This window comes from Haliaeetus albicilla, chromosome 10 (genome assembly GCF_947461875.1).
Source record: "Haliaeetus albicilla chromosome 10, bHalAlb1.1, whole genome shotgun sequence".
NCBI lineage: Eukaryota > Metazoa > Chordata > Aves > Accipitriformes > Accipitridae > Haliaeetus > Haliaeetus albicilla.
The window spans coordinates 22,888,616-22,911,378 of NC_091492.1; the positions used below are offsets into that span (position 1 = coordinate 22,888,616).

The 22,763-nt window shown below is 44.8% G+C and overlaps 1 protein-coding gene across 3 annotated transcripts in view; it reads right to left on the bottom strand.

Moving 5' to 3' along the window:
- Positions 1–301: 301 nt before the first annotated feature.
- PSKH1 (protein serine kinase H1) overlaps positions 302–22,763 on the bottom strand; it is a 40,488-nt gene continuing 18,026 nt past the window's right edge. For all 3 annotated transcript variants that reach the window (XM_069793921.1, XM_069793920.1, XM_009926485.2), the window contains exon 4: positions 302–7,194. In XM_069793921.1, the coding sequence (XP_069650022.1) occupies positions 6,877–7,194 (318 nt within the window). In that variant the 3' untranslated portion in view covers positions 302–6,876. The remainder of the gene's footprint in view (positions 7,195–22,763) is intronic.

Here is a 22,763-nt window from a genome sequence, read left to right on the forward strand (position 1 = left end):
GAAAAGCGAACAAAGTGTCCCAAAGTGCCTGTTCAGCCTCCAAACCCTGCCTTCCAGCAAGAGGCTGAGTGCCCGACTCAGCCCTGCAAGAGGTCTCCCTCAGGCAGCTCCTGGCCTGGCAGCTGTGTTAAAGAAACCAGCAAACTCTTTTACGGGCACTTCAGTACTTCCTTGCTGTGCTCTAAGAACATGTTAGAGGGGTGAGCAGCTCCTGTCTTTTGATGCATCCTTCACAGCCTGGAAAGCTGGTCATCCCGTGGGTGATCCAAGAGCCAGAAGTAACGACAGCAGAGCAATGGGGTACACAGAATACATTTACATGTTTAGCAGACTGAATACACAAAATAAATAATTCTGTACACTCTAATCGTAACATTACAGACTAATTACAATGGTTCAGACCTCATCCTACAGGACAGTCCTTAGTGTAAAGACAGGACTCAAAAGGCAAGTCACAGAACTGGATGCTTCTCAAAACAGCCCCGTTAGGAGACTAATGGGACGCGACCGGAGTTACTTCCAAACTGCTCCAACCAAGCACCGGAAATTTGGCGACCAAAAATAACAGCAACTGCCAGAAGACCTCCGGTCCTGAGAGCTTCCCAGGAGGCGTCTTTCCGTAGCGAAAGGCAACAGGAAAATTCACGGCATCTGGGCGTCCACGCAGGAGCCGCTCATTTCTAACACACCTCATTGGGGCCACAGATCTCTTCCACATTCAGCAAACACAGTGCAATGATATTTGCAACAGCAGCAAGTAGCTTGCCCATCACACACAAGGGATCTACAGTATTACCATGCAGGGGAGGACAGCGGGAGAAGGAAAAACTGTCATCAGGCAGGCAGAGCTCCCTCCACCACAGGGACACCGAGGGTGCAAGGTACCAAGCTCCATGATGCCGTTGCTACTGCGCATCCCTGCTGCTTCACATTTTTTTTTTTTTTTTTTGGCAAATTTCCTGCACAGTAAGGCACAGCTGACATGCAGGCACCTGCCTCCAGAGCACCCAAGAGCTGCGTTATTAATCCAGGCTGAAAGAGGAGACTGAGTGGTCAAAAAAAGCACCAAAAACCTCCCAAGAGTGGTGTAAGTAACTTGGGACTGGGTATCCAGCACCGAGTGGTACAGGCACTTTGTGATATTTTCTGGGACGAAGCTGAGCTGGTGAGAGGCCGGGACGCAACCACCCTCCCTGCAAATCCAAGGGCTCATCTGGAATACACTGCCACCAGAGAACAGTTGGAACTCCTCCAGAGGGTGTGATCCTCCCCGCCTATCTCTGTGTTGCTTTGGTCATTTAGAAAACTAAATTAAGTCAAACAATTGAGATTTTAATCTACCCTGCCTCAAACCCTCCAAATCTTTAGTATCATCACTTAAAATAGGAATATGGACCCATGCAGTCTAATAAGAGGCCTGTAACAACCATGCCCTAGCTGTCCTATGCTGTACAAGACCATCTCTAGCTGAGCCTGCACTGCAGGGTCCTCAAAGGGAGCCTTCTCCCACCTGCAAGACACCATACGGATGCTTTTACCTTGCTCCAGGACTCACTGTGGCTCCAGCAGAGCCAAATCCAGAGTTGCTGCCCAGTAGCTGATTTAACCACAATTCCTATTCCAGTTTGTGCATTACATAAAAGTTGACTATATTAGTACTTCAGCCAAACACCCAGGTAGAAAACAGGATTGAGAAATGGAGCAAGGTATAAGAAAGACTGTACATTACCAGAGCAGAAAACATCTGACCTAAAAGAAGAAAATATCCAAATTCCAAAGAAGTTAAGAGTTTGAGGGCTTATCATTTCCAAAACAAATACGTAACGCAGGCCCTACACTGCAGCTGGTTTCCACATCACTACCGAAGCCAGCAGGTCAGAGCCCTTTTGTCTGGACTTACTCTCATCACAAGGCTATAAAGCTGTCCCTCACGTATGGTTGCATGTTTCCAAGAACAACATGGTCCAGAAACTGGCAGGAGCATCTGGATGCTATTACAGTCTCAGTGTTAAACAGCACAGGCTTGTTCTGGACTGAAGGAAGGGAGGGTTCTACCACCACTGGGTTGACATGTTGGTCTTTAGAAGCTTGAGAAGTGTGAGAAGTAAATCAAAGAGGGACATGTAATTGCTGTTTTAGCAAAATGCATAGAAGAATACATTACATACTGAAAAATCTGGATGCAAGTCTGTAGACCACCTAAAGTTGTTTCTGGAAGACCTTTTCACATTCATTTCCCATAACCCTCAAAAAAAAAAAAAATCAAGCAATCAACAGGCCATATTCTTTAAAGCCATAATTGTCTCCCCCAGGAGAGCAGCCAAACTCCCAGGACAAAACGATGGGATTGTTTTACACAGCACTGCTAAGTTCCAAAAGACAAACAACCATAATTCCCTTTACTCCATAAAACTGCATTTCCCTGAAACAGAATACTCTGGGAAGCAACACCCTGAGCTGCTCCATTGTGTCTCATGATGGGAGAAAGTCCCAAACCTACCAAGTCCAACCTCAGCATCTTTAGGCTTTGTTTTCTCCTAGTGTCCCCTAAGATGTCTCCCCAAGGCAGGGTGCTGGTGAGCATCTCCTTAAGACACGGCAGGGTTTACTGCACATGTCTTTTCCCCAGCATTCAGCACCCTTTCCAGAGGCTACATGTGGACTCATGCTCATCCCTGTGTGGGCTAAAATGCTGTTCTTCGGCATCAGTATAGGAGAAAACGGTGCCACACTGGGAAGGTTGCTGAACATCTAGGACTGCAGGTTGTGGTCCAAGACCATCATTCAGCACACCAAACCCAGATTCCTCTTTGTAAGAGCATCTCACCCTGAAACAGTGGGAACGCAACTAGAAGAGGGCTGTACTTGGACAAGGACACACTACAGTTTGCCACTAGGTGTCATTCCATCTTCATTTTCATTGCATGAACAAAAGTACGGAAAACAAAAGCACTCCTCGACTTGCACCCCAGCTAACATAGAGACTGCAACTCAGCAATGGTCTGGAACGTGTTTTGTTACCTGCGTTCTCCCAGCTAATTCAGTACCAGAGGAAGTCTTCCAAAAAACCCTGTGAGCCAAATTAAGAGTCACCATTAAAAGCCAAAGCAGAAGATTTAAAAATTGAAATGGAAGAGCAGAAAAAACATTTCAGAGATTTTAGCTTCTAAAATCCCCAAACAAGACACTCCTGAAAAGTGTAAACTCCTGAGACTTAAGATAACTGAGATGCACCAGAAGACAGACAATCGAGATAATTCACAGTGAAGAGCTTCTTAGAGGACTGATTGAAGGCACCTGAACTACAGCTCAAAATCACAGCACTTTGCCTGTCCACACCCCACCCCTACACCAGACCCAGCTGAAAATGTGCCACAATTGCAAGGATAAAAGCACCCAAGGAATTGTTCTTAAGATGGACCTTGCAACATAGCATTTGGACCATCACAGTTTTCCAGACAGAGTGAAAACAGAAAGATCAGCAAGGACTTCAAGGGACACCTGGACACAGCTCCACTCCTCTCCCCTCTGCCCACACATGTTATTGTCTGGGTATAAGAGTTCCTGCAAATACTGAATTTAGAAAAAGAAGAGGGATTGAGCCAAGAGTGTTCTAATCAAATGATGGAAGGAAAGCCCGTAAAGATTTTCTCCATGTTTACATTGATTTTTCCATGCAAACAAGAAAACATTGCATTTGTGAAGAGAATTAGAGTTCTTTTTCTGGAAAAGCCAAAGCCCCTTATGGGATGGACTTGGTCCTCTTTGGCGCAATTCCCTAGTAGTGGGATGCCTGAGGACCACAAGCATCTCCATACAAAGAGGCAGGTTGCAGCTATCCAGTATTGCTCATGTATGTGAAGGATCTTCCGTTCTGCCAATTCACCTCCCAGTCGTAGTGTATCATCACAGAAAACCGATACTGTCAGGAACCTATATAGCAACATCTTGCTTCCCAAAACATATTCCACCCTAAACTCACTATGACCAATATTGCTCTTAACTTTTCCTGGTGAAAACCCAATTGCTGAAAAGAGCAACAAAGCAAAAATTGTCACACATGAGAAGATTCTTGTTCTGCTTTGTGAAGGTGAAGAAACAAGCCTGGTCAGACCAGAGCTCAACATCTTGACCTCCTCTCCGCTTCCATTTATCTCCCATGAGGGAAAGCATGAAGGAACAGCATGGGTAGACATCTGCACAACGCCTGTGCATTTTGATGGTCGAGTGGTTAAAGGGAAGGGTCTCAGGTTCTAGAGGTCTTGGCTCAGTTCATCAGTTTGACCTCCTTGCATAGGCAAAATACCTATTTTAAGGATAAACATGCAAGGTAATCTGGGGAGGGCCACAAAAGCACCCAGGAGGTAAAAGAAATCGCAGTGCCTGGGTGTGATGCTCCGAATATGCAGAATACTCTTATGAGTAACGGCTCAAAATCAGAAGCCCTCTGAGAGAGCATCCTGCCATCTCTTAATGTACAGGGTAAGAACAATTTTCCAGCTGATACTTGTCTTAAGAGTGGTTGCTGCTTTTGGAGAGCTGTTTGCAATAATATGAGGGGCACTGAATTCTTTATGAAGCAAAATGTGACAAGCTGCCTGTTGTGTCAGAAATCAGAAATTACATCTAGTTTATAGTTCATGGTAACGAACCAGGGAAAACTACATGAGAAGGTAAAGGAAGCTGAAGAAACCTTTTTTTTTTTTGCAGTCCACAGAGTTGAAAAAAAGCCCAATTTTTGGTAATCCTGTGGTATCCGTTAATGCTGATGGAAGAAAGACTGTGTGTGATATGGTAGGATGGCCACTCAGAGAAAGGGCAGCCTGCAAAGGATCCAGAGTTTTCAAAATGATATGCAAAACCATGCAAAGGATTTAGAATTCACCCCTGCTACACATACTGGCTGTCCTCAGGTTTCCTCCAGCCTATTCCCCATCGCACGCTTGGGCACACAGAGCTGTGTTCAGTGGTTATGGCCCATCCCAGCTTTGAGGTGGGAAGCACATCCCTAGAAATTCCCTTTTTTTTTCCCTTAGCACAGAAAACTCAGTCTTCTCCCACCAAAGCTGTGCTGCTTTGCTGCTTGCTGACCAAGAGGGGCTGCAGCCAGTGGAGTTAGAGCTCCCTGGAGATGTGAATGACCACTTAAAACCTTGCTGACACTAAAACACAGCAGCACAGACATCAATCTTGGGCAGAAAGGCCATGCTCGCCCACCCCTTGAACTTGCATAGCCTGCACCTCCAGCCCAGAGCTAAGCAAGCACTTCCCAAGCGTACAGCATGAAGCAAACCGTATGGCTTTGTATGAAAAGCTTCAAAAACCAGCATTCATCTTCACTGCAGATCTTGTCTCTGCTATCACAAGAAGTCGAATTCACCCCGAGACCGTGCCAACAGCCCCGCTCTGCTGTTCTGACTAGTTTGGAAGATATCTCAGCAGGCTTGCACAAAGCTCAGTTCTACAGCACCCATCTTCCCCAAGACGTCCCTTCACAAGAGGCCCCCACATCACCCACATCACATCCAGTACAAGGAAACCTGAAAGGCAGCTTTTTCCTGTTGGATTTAAGTCACACCTAACAGCTCTAAGGTGTTTGTGCAACATCTCCAGTGATAATCACTGCTGACACTCCAGGATCAGACCTCCACTACTCAAGCCCCTACCCTTATGCTATGGAGCCATTTGTGGCCATCCCAACAGCTCCCACCACCACTTCACTGTCCCAGAGAAGGGATGGCAGTATTGGGGCAGAACAGGCATGCAAAGCAGGAAAGCCCCAAAAAATCTGCAGACAGGGAGCAATACCTGGAACCACCAAAGTTTTGTTAAAGTGACATGGTCAGTAACACTACTCTGAAGGGTGCAAGACGTGAACAGGTCACAGACATGACAGGGCCATATCACAGCAAGAACAACAAACCCTGCATGGTAGGCACTGCTCTTGCTGCAAATAGGGGAAGGATAATTCAAGGGGGACAGCAAGGAACCCCCCCAAAAAACTAAAGATATCTTTTGCGTACTGTGAAGCTCCTGCAGGACAATGATCCTCTTCCCACCCCTCCATCAGGAGCGCCCACCCAGTCCGGATCAAAGGAACTCAGACTCCAGCTCTGGGCTCGCAACACTTCAGCCTGGTTGCCAATTTGCATGGCAGCTCTCGTACAGCTTGAGTAAACCCTTGTCGTCATCAGGCGGATGGCAGCCCTTGGGGGAAACCTCGCAGCTTCCTAGCCGTCATGGAAAACTGCTGTCTGGCATCTCTTTGGCGAGGAGCTGGTGGGCAGCACGCCAGTGAATCAGAGCTATCCTACTTCCATCTGCATGTGACTCATACCAGCTTCACTGCAAAGGCACCACAGAGTGACTAAACCAGCTCAAAATTTGTGTATACATAATTTTTAAATACATATACACACCCACTCATGTATGTGCATACACATACGTGCATGTACATACACATAAAGTGATTTCTTTTTTCATATGCAAGTGACAGAAACTTAACACTTTGGTATTAATAAATAACTATGAACAACCAAGCTCCTGGGCTACAGAAAAAGCTTTTCTCCCCACGTGGCTCCTTAATTTGTGTATTACTTGAGGCTCTGAGCTGTGCTCTGAGCCCACAAGGGCTCCCCCATTTCCTGAATGAGTCCCTGTGGCACAGCTTGCAGAGTGGGATGGCCACCACGAGGTTCCCTTTCCTCTGCACAGGGCGGGGGACACCTCCTCATGGATGAGGGGGACACCTGGAGGGAGGGAGGGAGGGAGGAACCTGGATGTTTCTCACTGAGTGAGTGCGCAGCAAAGGGTACTGCACAGCTACACTGCAGAGAAGACATTTGGAAAGACACCTGGCAGGTCCCAGCCCAGTGCTCAGCCAGTGTACTGCTGCTGGTAGCGCAGGTTGAGCTCTCGCAGCTCCCGTTCCCGAACCCGCCGTGATTTGTTGGATTTGGTGGAGCGGCTGGAACGGGTGGACTGTGCGGACTTGGTGCTCTGGCAGCGGGAAGATGCCCTCTTGAGAAGGTTTTGCGAGATGGAACGGTGCAGGTTCTTCATGGAGGAAGAGGCTGCCATGCTGACCACCCACGGGTGCTTCAGGGCCTGAAGGGCTGTCATCCTGTCGCTGGGGTCCACCGTGAGTAGACGATCGATGAAATCCTTGGCCAGGTTGGACACACTGGGCCAGGGCTGAAATACAAAAGAGATGATTAGAATGAGACATCCTGGCATAGCTTTGCTGATTAATTCCTCCCATCCCCAAAAGGTGCTTTGGGGCATTCTGCTGCTTCCATTCTCTCATCCTCAAATCTTCCGAGTTGTAACCAACAGTATCTGCCTGAGGAGAATGAGGCACAATTACTTCAAGAGACTGTTAGGGGGAGAGGCTGAATTAGTGGGAAATGCCTATACGTACATAAGTGTGGCACGGATCCCTCCAGCAGCTGGGCTCAGACACTCAGCCTGCCCAGTAGCTGACCCTGGATCCCAGTCTTCCCAGCTGCTAGCACCTAGGCACAGCAAGCCCCAAGGCTGCAGACCCTACTCCAGTTGTGGCACAGACCCCCATGGACCCCTTGCACATGCCGTCTGTTCGGCAACTGGCCCTGGATCTTCACTCCTTCCAGGTGCCTCACCCCTGCAGACACCTATACACGCGTGTGCACACGCACAAGCGGTCTCAGTCAACCCCCAGCCTCAACTGTCTCTCCAGCAGCTGGCTGGGACTTCCCTGGTCCCTCTGGTCCTGTACTTGCTCCAGTTGCTGCACCACAGACAGACAGGGGCTCCCAGACCTACGTCCTGCTCCAACTGCTGGCCCTGAGGCCTCCCATCTCATCTCCTCACGTCATCTTCCAAAATCATACAACTATTACAAAAAGAACAGTGACTGTATCCCACTGAACACCCTTCTCAATCCAAGCCCTTTGTATCTGATGAAGCCGTTACTGCTTGAATGTGAGCCGTATTGCTCAGAGTGCACAGATCCTGACACCAGACCCCTGGTTCTCTTCTAAGCCTTCATCTTAAGGTGCACATCTAGCGAGCAAGCACTGATCTCTGCATCAATCCTGAAACCAAGACTAAGGAGATTTTTCTGCCATGGTACTCAGTCTCACTCCCACTTGGAAACATAGGAGATGTTGCTACTGGTCAACCCTGGAACAGCCAACTCAGCCTGGCTGGAAACAAGCCCATAAAACATTCTAACAATATATAAATGTCAGATATAAGGAATTTTCAGGAATGCTTACCAAGGAAAGAAGAAGGAAATTTTTTACAAAATACTAGTTTTACCAAGTCCAAAATAATTAATTAGTCCTATAATAAATGCCTCCTATATCCCCCAGTACACCAAAGTATAGCCATAACAACTTATGAGACACATACCTACAGTCATGCATGCTGGAATTGTTTCATTTCTGACAAAATACCATATTTGCACTAACGTGAGAAGTGAGAACACTTCCTTTAGCACAATGTGAAGGTTGGGCTGTGGACAAAGCTAGGAAGAAAACTGTGGCAAAATCCACTGTAAGAGTGGAGAAGGCATATGGCTAGCATAAAAAACCCAAGTGTCAAATGGACCCAGGTAACAGCAGGTTTCTGCAATCACTGGGTATTGTGTGGGTCTCACCCCTCCTGAAACCACCAATACTGAATTTTTCAAGTACGTGGAGAACACATCCCGAGCTGCATTAAAAAAAGCCTGAGCAGATTCATGCAATGAAGTAAAGATTTCAACACAATAATTAAGGTCAGGTACAAACACATACGTGTAACTGAGCAGAAACAGCATGTGTGGTTAAAAAAGAAAAAGGCTGCTATTTTGTGTCGTTCATTCCTATCTTCGTTTGATGAGGAAGAAAAGAACCCAGCTATTTCAAAATCCGGGGTCCACCAACTGTACAGTCAGATATAATGCCCTTTTCTTGTGTAAAAGGACTAAAAAAGGTATGTCCTGATTTTTTCGAGGTCTGCAATTTATTGCTACTGAAAGCAATTTTCTCTTTCAAAAGACTCAAAGGCACCGGCAAGAGAGCTAATCCACAGGAGGATTTTATAATGAAAGCCAGGATGCTCTGAGAGTTACTGCACTGCTCCTGGCCCCGGAGCAGGGACAGTCAGTGGCATGGCCAGGAAAGATGAACTCACGCTCTAGCAAAGGAACCGGCTGCTAGGATGATCAGGGTACAGAAAGTCTTATTTCACAAGCAATGACTAAAATGGTCTGGCTTTCTCAGCTTAGCTACAGTTAGATATATGATCACTGTCACTAACTATGCAAGAGAAGAGATTGAAAATGATATGAACTACCTGATGTAAAGAAAACACCGGTACATGAATAAAAACCTAAAAATGTTCCTGAACATACTCAGGATAGAAATGGAAATACTTAGACGCAGAGTGCTCAGGAAGGAAGCACAGCCTTTGCCTGTGGATCAGACACCACTTCTGTGCTTTGAAACTATGTCCAAAATCCACTCCCCTCCACGTTTCAAGAACAAAATCAGTTACAAAAATTTCTTAAAATTCAAGCTTTTCTGTCTACCGCTTTCAAATATAATTAGTTTGTCATGACCTGCCTTAAATAACTTTTTCTTAGCTGATGAAATGCATCTTGACAATTAATGGTAAGAAAATAACAGGCGCTTGTTAGAACAGAATAAGGACAATCTTTGATCAAAGACTTAAGGTGTTTGTTTATAAAGAGGATAAATAAAATAGCAAAAAAACATTTCAAATGTAGCAAAAGCCACTATAAAGGTTACAACTGCAATGGAACATACTGGTCTGTTTCGCAGAACTATGGACCCTTCGAAGAGCTCAGTCTTTATGCTGTTTATAACAACAGAACCAAAAAGCCAAATCTGCCTCTGCCACAGGGAGATATAAATCGCATTTCAAGCCCATAGATTTGCTACCAGATTTTTGGATAAGGTGCTTTCTTTGTTAAAAAAACAGCAAAGGGAATCAACTTGCAGGGTTTAATCTTTATTGGCATAATCTTCGGTAATACCAGGGTCATACCATACGTGAATTGGCAGGTCAACACATCACATTCCTTTTAAACTCCAGACCTCCAGTTACAGATGACCTTTGGGTTCTCTCTTCCATAGATGGACAGATCCAAATGAAACCCAGCAACAAGAGGTTTTGCCTCCACTTTTATCAAAACTATTTTCCGTAGGTTTTTTTCGGACGCTTTTGAGTTATCAGCTATTCATACAGTTAAATCACAAATTCATCATTACCTGTCTATAACCCATTAGCTTCCAATCACTTCTTTCTTTGTCCTCCTCCTCCTAGCAGACAGAGAGCTCACCCCATTCCTTCATAGAGGAGTCATCTTCCACTCTCCAAATAATGCTAACGAGAGGTCTAAGCTAACAATACATCTATCCAATTTACCAACTTTAACTCAATATTAAATGCTGGTGACAATTCTACTCTCCTTGCAACAATAACTTTTTAAGAACTCTTTATTACCATCTTCATAACTGTTACAAGCAATTGAGATGACTTAGATACCTTGAAACAGCTTTTGTCCTACTCAAATGGAGAAAACATATTCACACAACTCCAACCTTATTGTTCCTCCTGGGGTATGTCTTCCCGTCTACCTAAAATCTTTTACCTTTCTCAATATTGTCCCTCACCAAGATACAATCATGCGGGATCTTCATCCTCTCTTTTTTACCTAAATCCAAACAGATGCAAGAGATGCACTCAAATGAAAAATACTTGAGGACTGACACAACAATACTTTTCTTGGAAATACATCTTCAGGCCATGCAGGAAAGCATTACTTCCTCTTGCAGATGTTAGTGACTGCACAGATCTGGAACTTGAGGCAACCTGAGAGCTATTTTGCCATTCAGATGCATTTCAAACTTCAGTGAACCAATGGCTGCCCAACACAGAGCAGGAGATTCTGGCGGGTGAAACAAGCCTCTAAACACCAGGAACAATATTACTTCAACCATTTCAAGTCATACTAAAAGATGGCAAATGTGATAATTTAGAATTTGAAGAAATCCATGAAGAACATACCAGTCTGAAGACCTAGAAACTGTGAATACATAACCAGCCTAAGCCTTGAGAGGCCCGTGTATTGCACCAGTCCAGTTTAGTGAAACCTGAAGAAGAATTAACTCCAAACAAAAGCAAATTGGATTTCTTATTATTCCAATTACTCTAGTTTCACCACAAATGGTGAATATGGAGTACTTGCAATTAAATTTTTCTTCTGGTCAGCAAACACAAATCAGTTTATTGATCTGTTTATGCAGCCAGAGGTTTCATTTGCTGTACCATACACCTCTGGTTTTATTTCACCGAAGCCTTTTCTTTAAAAATAGGTAAGGCTACATTCTACTGAAGCACTGAGTGGAATGAATTTAGCAGTTTTCAACCCCAGTCCCTGGAGAAGTGTATCCACTCTCCAGAATCCTTGCATCAGTTGGCAAAACAGCAGTTTTAATTTAGCAAAACCCAAGGAACCCTCCTGATTAACACTGCAAGGCAGCAGCAGGAGTTTGTGTAAGAGCTGAGGAAGGTCAACAATGGTGTGTTTGGGGAACACCAAGAAGGACATGAGTGCAGGACACAAGGTGCACTCACAAAACAAGACTGAAGCAATCTAGAGGAGATTCTGCCCTTCTGCTTCTCTGAGGAGAAACAGAATGGCTTGGAAGAAAAATGCTCCCATCCAGTGGCCATGAAACATTGCATCAGGTAAATCCCATCAGATAGCATTGCCTTTAATCTCATTACTGCAGTGACAAATTTCCAAATTTCTCTCTTTTCTGGCACAAAAATGTCACAAAAATGAAGAGAAGCCACTGATACTTGTTCACCTTGCACCGTTGTTCCTCTATGAACTGATTTCAAATGTACTGCAGTTTGAGTATAATTTCTGTGCCACTCCCTCTGTTAGACTGCATTCCTCCAGAAGGGAAAGGTACTACAGTAGTTCTGGTGTCTTTCTACATATTGTAAAAAAAGGTAAATAGCCATATTCTGAGCAGAATCTCAGCCCTCAGCAGTACTTGCTGAATGCCAGCAGAGACCTCCTACAGCTGACCAGCTTTTCAAACAGCTGTAATCAAGTCCTCTGGGATAGCTGGTGCAGCATCCGTTTCACAAATCTCATTTCTCACAAGACAAACATTGGATACAGACTATTTTAACACTGGAGACTGTTGGCCCTTATGTTGGAGGACTGAATATCCTCTGGAAAGTAATGTCTGTAACTCTAGAATTTAGCAGAGTGGCTAAAAACATGACCCAGCAGAATTAAAAAAAAAAGTGGGAGGGAGCAGAAGAGCTGCAGTAAGTAAATCTGAATAGCTCAACCTAATGCAGAAATAACGAGGGTCCCTGCAACAACCAAAGGAAACAACAGCACATCTTTACTCTTGTACATCTTTACAGGCTCAGCAGAACATGAAGGAAGATGTCTTGCCATCAATTTACTCTCCTTTATCTAATCATCAAGAAGCACTGGTGAAGGCTTACCAGGTCATGCTTACAAGACAACAGCTCTAAGGTGCTCTCCCCTCTGTTCACCAGGCAGGAGCAGGACTGCCAGGCTTCTGAGATGAGAAGAGGTGAGATGCAGTAACGCTTAGTACTACTGTAAGCTGTAAAGGATCCTTAAATTAAAACAAAACTTAAAAACCCCACCAAAACTACATCCTACCTACTAACTAGCACAAACCTTTGGGTATGCGGAGATCCTTAGGAGGCAGGAAAGACTGCTGAACCTTCTCTAGTGACTGTGAGGATCTTTGAAACAGAAAAACTGCAGTTAGTAACTCACAACCTTTGAGATGAGCTGTGCAGTCACCCATTCCTCACTTCTATCTTTCATGCAGACTTACCCTATTCAACAACCAAATCCAAGAGGTTAAGAGGCCTCTCAGGAAGAGAAGGGTGATGGGCTGTAAAGATGTATTTGGGCATCATATATTTAATAACTGCAGTTATTGGCAAAATTCCCTCCTCGCCAGAGTGCCTGTCCCCTTGCATTGCTCCAGGCTCAGACGACACCTTTCAGCACCCTGCACCTTCACAGATAACCTAGAGGAGGACCACAGGGTCACTTAGGTGGCACAGGGTCACTCTGATGCTCAAACTCCAAAGTCTCATCATGCTTTCATTGCCCAGTGAAACCATGAGTGAAGTCTGAAATGGCAACCAGGCGAACTTCAGACAGACCCATTTCTTACAGGTGACATGCTTGAGCCCAACTACAGCGTTCTCCAAGGTAACAGCAACTCCTCCCTGGCCATCCAAGAGGTCTCCTTGACTCCACAGGCACAGCACTCGCTGCACAGGCCTACACAGACACACTGAAGCTCCTTGACATTTTTCCTAGAGACTATCCTGGTTTCAGCTGGGATGTAGTTAACTGTCTTCCTAGTAGCTGGTACAGTGCTATGTTTTGAGTTCAGTATGTGAAGAATGTTGATAACACTGATGTTTTCAGTTGTTGCTCAGTAGTGTTTAGACTATAGTCAAGGATTTTTCAGCTTCTCATGCCCAGCCAGGGCACCTGACCCAAACTGGCCAACAGTGTATTCCATACCATGGGACGTCCCATCTAGTTTAGGAACTGGGAAGTGGGGGGGCAGGGATTCGCCGCTCGGGGAATGGCTGGGTGTCGGTCGGCGGGTGGTGAGCAATTGCACTGCGCATCATTTGTACATTTCAATCCTTTTATTACTACTGTTGTCATTTATTAGTGTTATCATTATCATTATTAGTTTCTTCTTTTCTGTTCTATTAAATCGTTCTTATCTCAACCCAGGAGTTTTACTTCTTTTCCTGATTTTCTCCCCATCCCCCTGGATGGGGGGAGTGAGTGAGCAGCTGCGTGGTGCTTAGTTGCTGGCTGGGGTTAAACCACGACAGAGACATAAAGCTGCAGAGGGACCTTCTGGTTAGTCCTGTGCAAATAAAAGAAGAACCAGCCATCTGACTTCCAGGCTTTGCTTTTAGTCTTGACAGTACCCACTGAAGGAGAAATATATATCGATTTTCTGATTCCTACCCAAGTTATGTGTTGTTTTCAGGAGAACGGACATGAGCTATAAAGATGATGTTATGGAGAAGGTAACCGACATCCAGAACCGCAAAGGCCTATATCTCCCTTGCCAGTCGATCTTTACAAAAACATGAAGCACAAAGCATGTTATCACAGCTGCAAAAGATCACTCTTAGGTCAAAATTCTGTATCCCAGTCCCACTGATTCCTAGATGAGTCTGATCAAGCACTGGAGAAGCCTCAAAGCACCAGGGAGGCTGAGAAACCCTACAGCAGCACACGGGTTCCTGCCAGGTTCACCTACAGAAAACCGTCAGACAGCTACTTTGAAGTTTTACAAGACAAAAAGATTTCTTGGGAATGAGCCTGCCCCAACAGACAGACTGGGTTGAACACGTCCACTTGGTCAGTGGGACTGCCTTCATATGGTGCCCCTTATCGCTGTTAACAGCAACACTCCATGTCACAGAAGATGAGCACGCCATTTGTGTTGTTCATTCCCATTTTGATGCTGCACTCTCCATCACACCAGCACAGATGGTTTGGTTTGTGCAACCAAATTGAGCCAAATCAGGGAGCTTCTGTTAATTTTTCTGCTGGGGTTTTCAGCCACTGTTCCTTGGCATGATTCACTGGATGGCTGCAGAAGCAGCTACATCAGCCCCAAGTGAGCGACTGGCACAGAGTCCAGAATTAGAAGCACTTCAACCAAGTACAAAACCTGTGCCACAGTCTGTCTTAGAGCCTTAATGACAAAGGGAGAAACTCCTGCAGTGGAGATTTGTAGCTCTGGCCCCTCAGGAACAACAGCTCCTGCTTCCAAGGTGTGCCAGCACTTCCTACAAAAGCATCTCCTTAACTTCTAAGCTGCATTGGCACATCGCAATCTGCAACTTCAGCCCTGCTAGATAATAAACTCGGGGAAAGCAGCCTTGTTTACAATGCCTTAAAGAGCTCTCAAGTATGCTATGTTTTATTCAGACTTAGGCTCGAGTCTAGAGGAGAGGAGGAAAAGCAAGAGATCCTCCTCTGAGTGTCACTTAGGCTAGGTGATTGCATGTAGTGCTAGGCCCTCTGTGATTAAATCCCATCACCACCCCTGCTTGTTATTCACATCAGCATAAAAGCTATTGAGAAGCCGTCCACGCTGGCATGAGGGGAACAAACAACACGTTGTTCTCTGGTTTGAACAACCAACCCACCTCTTTCACTTACTGCTGAAGCGAGCACGAACCTGGCATACATCACCAAGAGCTCCCAACACGTGTGTCTGAAATAAAACACTGACCTCTGTTATCAACGTGAGCCTTCTCATCTACTAAACTAAATCTAAGTGGGGGTGGGAGCCAGCACTCCATAGGCAGAGCAGCTTTCAGGGCTGATTTTAGATAGCAGAGCAGAGTCCCTGAATTTTACTCTGCCTGTGATGGGAGCACACGCTGCTGTCAAGTGGTCACCAAAACCTGCACTGCAAACAAGCTAACAAGACAACTGCTTCATGCTGGCTTCTGACTTGTTTTTACCTTAAAATACATGGGGAAGATGTTTCTGATCCATTTTCCTGTCAGACACTAGTTCTTTGAAATATTTCTATTATATTCAGGTTTCAAAGTTACTTTTCGCCCCCCCTAAGTATTTTTTTTAAATCAGATTTTGGAAGTCTCTAGATTTTAGCAGTGCATATTCCACAAGATACACACTCGCACCCCTATGAGGACAGGCCATGCAGATACCATTCTTGAAGAAGTTGCAAAGACCACCCCTGACCTGGGCAGGCAGAATTTTTAATATAAAGGAGTTTGTTCAGGATGTCCTGAATTAACAAGCCCTTCTTGCCCTGCAGAACCTATGCAGGAAGCAAGGCTCACAACAGCTGCTTTCCATCCTATAAATGCACTTGGCCATACCACCGCTCAGAATTGTGTACGTGTCTCTATATATGTCTCCACTCTGTGTTCACCGACTGCTGCTGTTTGCAGTCCCATTGAAGACATCTGGACCATTAAAAACCATGAACAAGAAAGTCAATCTGGACACAGATGGCACCCAGGTATCACAAATATGAACAACAACGCCTTCCCACCCCCCACCCCCCTCAAAAATGACTCAATCTAACACATATGTATGGTGCTGGAGGCAGGGCACATCCCTCCATCTTCTATCATTTTTTGGAGTAGCTGTATTTTAAAATTCAGATGTCTGTTGTGGTAGACAAGTGACATGCTGTTAGCTTTTAAAAATAAATTAATCAAAGGTCCTCCTTTGCACTACATCTTTCATACAAGAGCAGTGTCCATTTCATGAGGCACCGGACATTGCTGTAGAAGTCTTGGCAAAATAGGTATTAATGTGGTATTGGGCAAGGACCTGATTCGGACATCACAGGCTGATGGTTTTAGGAGTTTTCACATTAACATAGCTGTTTTGTCTACTTTAGGAGGTTCCCGCTTGATTTCAGAAAACTTTCTGTTTGGAGTGTCAACTCCAAAGGAGCAGGCTGGGGACAGCAACTATGAGACGTAACGTGCTGAACCAGCCTAGGATTGCGCCAAGGTTCCAGTCCCAAGGCTTGCACAGCCCCGGGCATCATTCAGCCCACAAGCAGTTGCAAAGAGGAGGTGATGAAAACCAACCAGTTCAAAAGGGCCGGAACAAAAAGTTTCCAATGAAAAGATGTAATGTGCTAAAGTCTGTGCAGGACAGATTCCCAAGCATTCAGCATTAATTTGTTGATGTGGGGACGAGGACTAAAGGAAGGATGAAAGAGGAAAATACAACAGCCCTTTAATAATCCACAGCATTATAAGTATGCACAGCCATCTGGTGCTGTGAACTTCTATAACCCAGCTTTTCGAATGGAAATAGCCAGCCGATTTTCCCTGTACAAGCACTGAGTATTCAGCTAGAATCACAAAGTTACAGCAGCTACAAAAAAAAAATAAACACAAAGGTTTTCTCTACAGCCAGGGATAGTGCTTCTAAGTGTAATGCCCAGGGAAATAACTGGTATGTTAAAATGGGGTAATACCACATTTTAGCTTGGATCGCTTCACATCCATCTCTTAAAAATGTGTCAGCAAGTTACAGTTAGACATAGGGGACTTTAACCACTACCCTGAGTGAAGAATTGTATATTGAAAAATCTCAAGGTCAAGAGACCTGGACTCAGAAGAATACAGGTGAAAAGATGAGATCATCAAGTACAGACTGCTGGAGACTGCCATCAAAAAGGCAAGCAGGGGAAAGAGTCAGAAATTTCCTAAGGTATTGCTATAGCACCAGTTCACAACAGTATTTGCAGTAACTAAACTGGGAAATACCTTTTCCAATCTGTTCGTAACATCTGGGTATCCTGACATCTTCAGTGCTTTTATTCTCAAAAAGAAAACTCAAATTTGATCTGAATGATGTTCTCTCATTCTGAATTACTATCTTAAGAGATGTATCAGGTGAGAACTGGAACTGAAGCTAATACACGTTTCTACGTACCAATTCAGAGTAACAGTTTAACTAAGAAATGGTGGTCCCTGATAGGGAGGAAAAATCTTCCCCAGGGAAAAGGAAGATCTTTTATCATGCCGATTAGTGCAGCAGGGAGGGGGGATGAACAGATAAGCCAAAGATAACCTTCCACACACCCCCCCCTCCTGCAGGCTTCAAGCTGTTGATGCACAAGCCCTGGGTGCTTACAAGAGAACGAACAAGGGGGAGTAAATCCTAAGACAGTCTTAGCTGCTAGTCCAACCATGCCCTGGCTCCCCAGCTGTCGGCAGAGCACGGAGGCTCCTTTAACCTCCTCAAGTCCAAGCACCAAATGCAGCATGCAGATGAGAAGCTGTGCTGAAAACATCAGCAGTGCCCAGGCTCCAGCAGAAGAGCAGCACCTGCCCCGCTGCCTAGCTTGCCTTTCCTTTCTTCCTTACAGTCACTCTTTCCATTTTAATCAGAATCCAACCCAGGCATGGGTCAGAGGAGGTGAAATGCCCCTTCTTCTGTTCAAGCATTTCCTGAAAGTCCAGGTTTAGGTTTCTAAGCACTTCCCAAGTTAGGCCAGTATGGCCCAATCTAATGACACTCCTGTTTCTCTCCCAGAAAGCAGTTTTGGGTAGGGAAGGTGGATATAAATTATTGCCACTTTGAAAATTTTAAAGTGCACAGAACATCAGGAGACACTAAAGTAGGTTTGTTTGTTTATCACAGTTCAATCCTGGATGACTGGTTTACAGTTGTCTTTCCTGGAACTACTTGGGACGTTTTTGTTAGAATCCAGAGCAGGACAATTGTTCTGGATCCCACTCCGCCACGTTTCTCCTTATTATCTTGTCAGTCTCTTTGAACATCCAAACTGCTGAACAACAAAGTATGTCATTGAAACCACACCAAACTGCATATCCACAAGAAGGAAAAATTAAAGTAGCAAGGACAACTCAAACATCCCTAGCTTACACATAACTAGTTCCGCAGCTATAATCTTACACCAATGTGTTTGGGTTTTTTTCCTGTTATATCTTACCCTGTTCTTTCCCACACTGGTTTTTTGCTTTTGTTTTTGTTTTCAAAAATGAGATCAGAAGTTTTCAGTTTGCTATGTGGAATCATACTAACTACTGTCGAGCCTGGCCATCCCCCAGTTCAAGAAGGATGTGGAGAAGATCCAGGTAAGGGCTGCCAAGATGGCATGGGGTCTGTGGTACATGGCCTCCAAGAAGTGGTGGAAGGAGCTGGCCTTGTTCAGTCTGGCAAAGAGAAGTCTGAGAGCAATCTAATAGCAGATTACACTTATTTGAAAATAGTTACAAGGATTACAGAGCCACACAGCAGGTCCAAACAATACAAGGGACAACAGGGAGAAGCTGCACCTTGGAAGGTTCCTATCAGGAAATACCAGGGGAAGGGTGGTGCAGCCCTGGAAAAGGTCACCAGGGAGGTGGGGGATCTCCATCCTTGAAGCCTTTTAAGACTCAGGAAGACAAAGTCACAGCCAACATGATCTAGTATTGGCAACAGTCCCATCTCAAACTGAATGGGATTAGAGACCTCCAAACCTTTCTTGTAACCAAGGTTTCTATGATTCTAGTGCTTCTCCTCCCTGTCCCCAGCCAGTACTGTCATCTCCCCTCCATGGCAGCAGCACATCCCTCCTTCCTATACACACCACTGCCCAGGCTCCATCCCACATGCTTAAGAGGGTCAAGTGTGCCACAAATGGTTCAGAAATAAACACGTGCTGATCAGCTCTCTGGATAAATTTGGACTGATATTTAATTACCTTTCCTGCAGCAAGGATGTGAATTTAGTTCTCTCTCCTACAGAGCCACTGACTTTTATAAAATTCACAGAAACTTCAGGCCTTTGAATTCTCCACATTGCTCAAATTGGGCTGAAACTGACCTTAGCAGTTAAATAGTATAGTTCCACAAACTTTGCTTCCTTAGGAAATCAGGGTAAAACCAGGGCTGCAATGGACATTCAGGGACCATCCAATCCATCCCATGGTTCCCCAAAGGATCCACTGCAGATGCATCATTCCTGACAGATTACTGCCTAACTTGTTCTTCAAGACAGCTTCAGCAATCCTCTGGGTAAATTTTAAGGAGCAGGAGATACTCGTGTTGTAAAAGGTCTAATGTGAATCTTTCTAAATGCAATTTAAGGCTCCTGTTTGACATAATCTGGAAAAGAAATTATTCTTTTTCCTCTTTGAAGCAGCATATTTGCAAACTGCCAGGACAACACCTTCTTTAGGCCAAACAGCCAAAATGTTTCAATCTTCTGGAGACTGTGGTTTTTTGACTCATGATTGTTTTTGTTGATCTTCTGTCAAGTCTCTCTGCTGGCCCTGCGGTGTTTTTGAAGTCCGCTGCCCAGAAGTGTCAGAGCTTCAGCTTGGCATGCTGCATCAGCCACTAAATGCAGCAGCATTATACCACACGCAGCCTCTCTTTCTGTTCATATGCCTCAGTACGTTCGTATTTTTCCACAAGCGTGATATTACTGTCTCACATAATAATTTGTGATTCATAGACAGATCCTTTTCTGAGAAGCCAACACCTCCTTATCTTCTGGTCTTCACCTATTTTTGTGCACTAACTTACTCTTATTTTTAAAAAAATTTGCACCTGCTATTGAATTGCTCAAATTTGTTAGGGCCATCTGGAATTAAATGCACTTTGCAGCCCTTCCAATTCAATGTCATCTGCAAATATAATGAACATACCCTTCCTTCCCTCAGCTGGGTTGGCCAATAAACCCCCAAATACCACTGGACCTTTGGCAATTTCTAGAGAACCACAGTCACTACATATTCTACTTTGTTGATGAGCCACTGGTAAGTAAATGCCAAGTTAACAAACTAGGTTTGGGGAAATAAAAGATTTGGTCCCCACGCTCTCCCTGCTTCACCTGTGACAGATTTTGAAAGTGCCGTACAGCAGAATCTGCCTGCTGGCTTCTGTCCCCAGAAAGACTGGAGAACATTATTTTCCTAGCCTGTAGGCAAAGGAGCTTTGCTCAGCTTGAAGGGCAGACAAGGACAAAATGATTTGTAGCAGTAAGTGGAGAAGCACAGTTTTTCCTAGAGCCAAACCCCCTCTCCCACGTACTCCTCGCCCATCGACACAGAAGATACCAGCTGATGCAGAGGACACATGAGGCAATACTGCTTGCCCAAAGCCAGGGAGAGGAGAAGGCTCCCCACTTTCAGAAGGGGAACACTTCAAATCCCACCTCTCCTTTGCCTGCAGACATAGGTAATTCACCATCTCTGTTTGTTAAGAACGGTTATTGCACTTACTCATTGGATTTACCCATATTGACTATTTGGGAGCTCCATGAGCCTGGCACACATTCAGCACACACAGAAGGTTTCCAAAGCAAGGCTATCAAGTGCTACAGTGCATTTCCAAACAGGGATTTTTCAGAGACCATGGAACACTTTCATGAAATAGCAAAAAGATCCCTCCAATGTCAGATCTATCCTTGCCAAGCCCCTGTGCCAAACACTGGAGGTACAAGAACTCCTACGAATTTTGGAAAATGAGTATTCCATGAAATGATTTTACATTCTCATCCAAGAGCCGAGCTAGTTTTCCTTAATTTTGCACTATCAGCCTCTTGAGCAAAACGGTAGCTTAAGAATGCCACCAAGAATTCCTGAAGCTTGTAGAGCTAAAAGCAAATGAAAAAACATATGAAGGACTAAGTGGAAAGAGATAAGAAACTGTAACTCACATATTCCTATCAGCATCTGATATAACAGTATATAAAGTCTTTTGAGTCATCCCAGCTATAACAAGAAACCTTTCTTATGTTTGAGCTACATAACCGTTCTCAAAATGATCAGACTGCAAAAGAATCCCTTAGAAATTATTCTTCAGACATGGACAAAGATAGGAAACATGCAAATATTTTCCTTTTCAGACAGCTCAATTCTACCTTTTGTTAGATACGAAATCAAACTCTTCAGTTAATCACTCAAAGTGCCTGAAAGGCTGGGTGCATTTGAAGCATAGGGTGTGTCGTGCTGATGGAAGTTCATGAGCTATAGACACACAGCTAGGCATACGTCCACACCAGCAGTTAGGTGTACGCTGCATTAACAGTGGGTATCTCTTAATAGCCACCACCAGAACGTTCTGCCTCTCCTCAACTTGTCTGTGTGGCTCCCATTTCACCAATCAACACTAATCTGGTGTGTTAGTAAAAGCTCAGTTTTCAGGAAAATCCATAAAAGCATCCACTTAAAATAACAAACATATTGGAAAACACGCCTGGGATTTATATCTTAGCACTCACTCGGGGCAGCAGGAGGGTGAAGCAGCAGGGTGGTGAGAACCAAGAGAGCAGAAGAGCCAGCCCTGAAACTCACACTCCAAAACAGAGAACTCGGATGCACCGCTGTTGGCTTGAGCCACCCCTTCCAGCTCAAAATAACTAACCCAGTTCCCTTGTGTCTAGCAGCCTGAAAGCTTCAACTGCATTCTTGTCAGATTTAGGGATTTCAGGGATTAGGTAAAGAGTCTACCAAGAAAAACTCCAGGCTTAGGAAGCACCTTTTTAGCCCTCCAGCTCAGCACCAACGGAAGCTCCTCAAAACAGTTTTTGCAGCTTAAAAGAGATCTTAACTACCTGAAATCAAAATCTTGACTTCCTATCTGTGCCATGTATGCCGGTTAACTCCTCCTTTGTCTCATCCCAGGGCAGGAGCACACTGCAACTGCTAAGGAAGTCCCAAATTTTGGTCAGAGGAAATCTGAGACATCTTTCAACAGCAGATTGTTCCAATATATCAGGTCCAACTGCCTCTCTGTAAAGCAGGGTGAATTACAGGCCACAAAATTATTTGCAACAAGGTGCATGCTTACAGCCCTTCTTTGCAGAACTCAGTTTTGATTAATTAAAACTAGCTTTTAACCTGCAGCAGAGACAGCAGCTGGAACTACAGCCAGGTGCCAGCTCTTCAAAACCTCAAGTCTGGCACTCTGTCCAGCAAGGACAGAACAAGATGAGTGCTTGCACCTTAAGCTTTACTCCAGGAGCAGCTGAACTTCAAACACAGCTTTGCTCAGAAGCAGACTCCCACCCTGTAGTGATCACCTCCAGCAAAGGGGAGGAGAGGACAGCTGTTGTATTTAGAACAGGCCAGGTTTGCAGAGATCACCTCGCAAAGCCCATACAGCTGCAGTAAGGGATTACTCTTTCTCCCTCC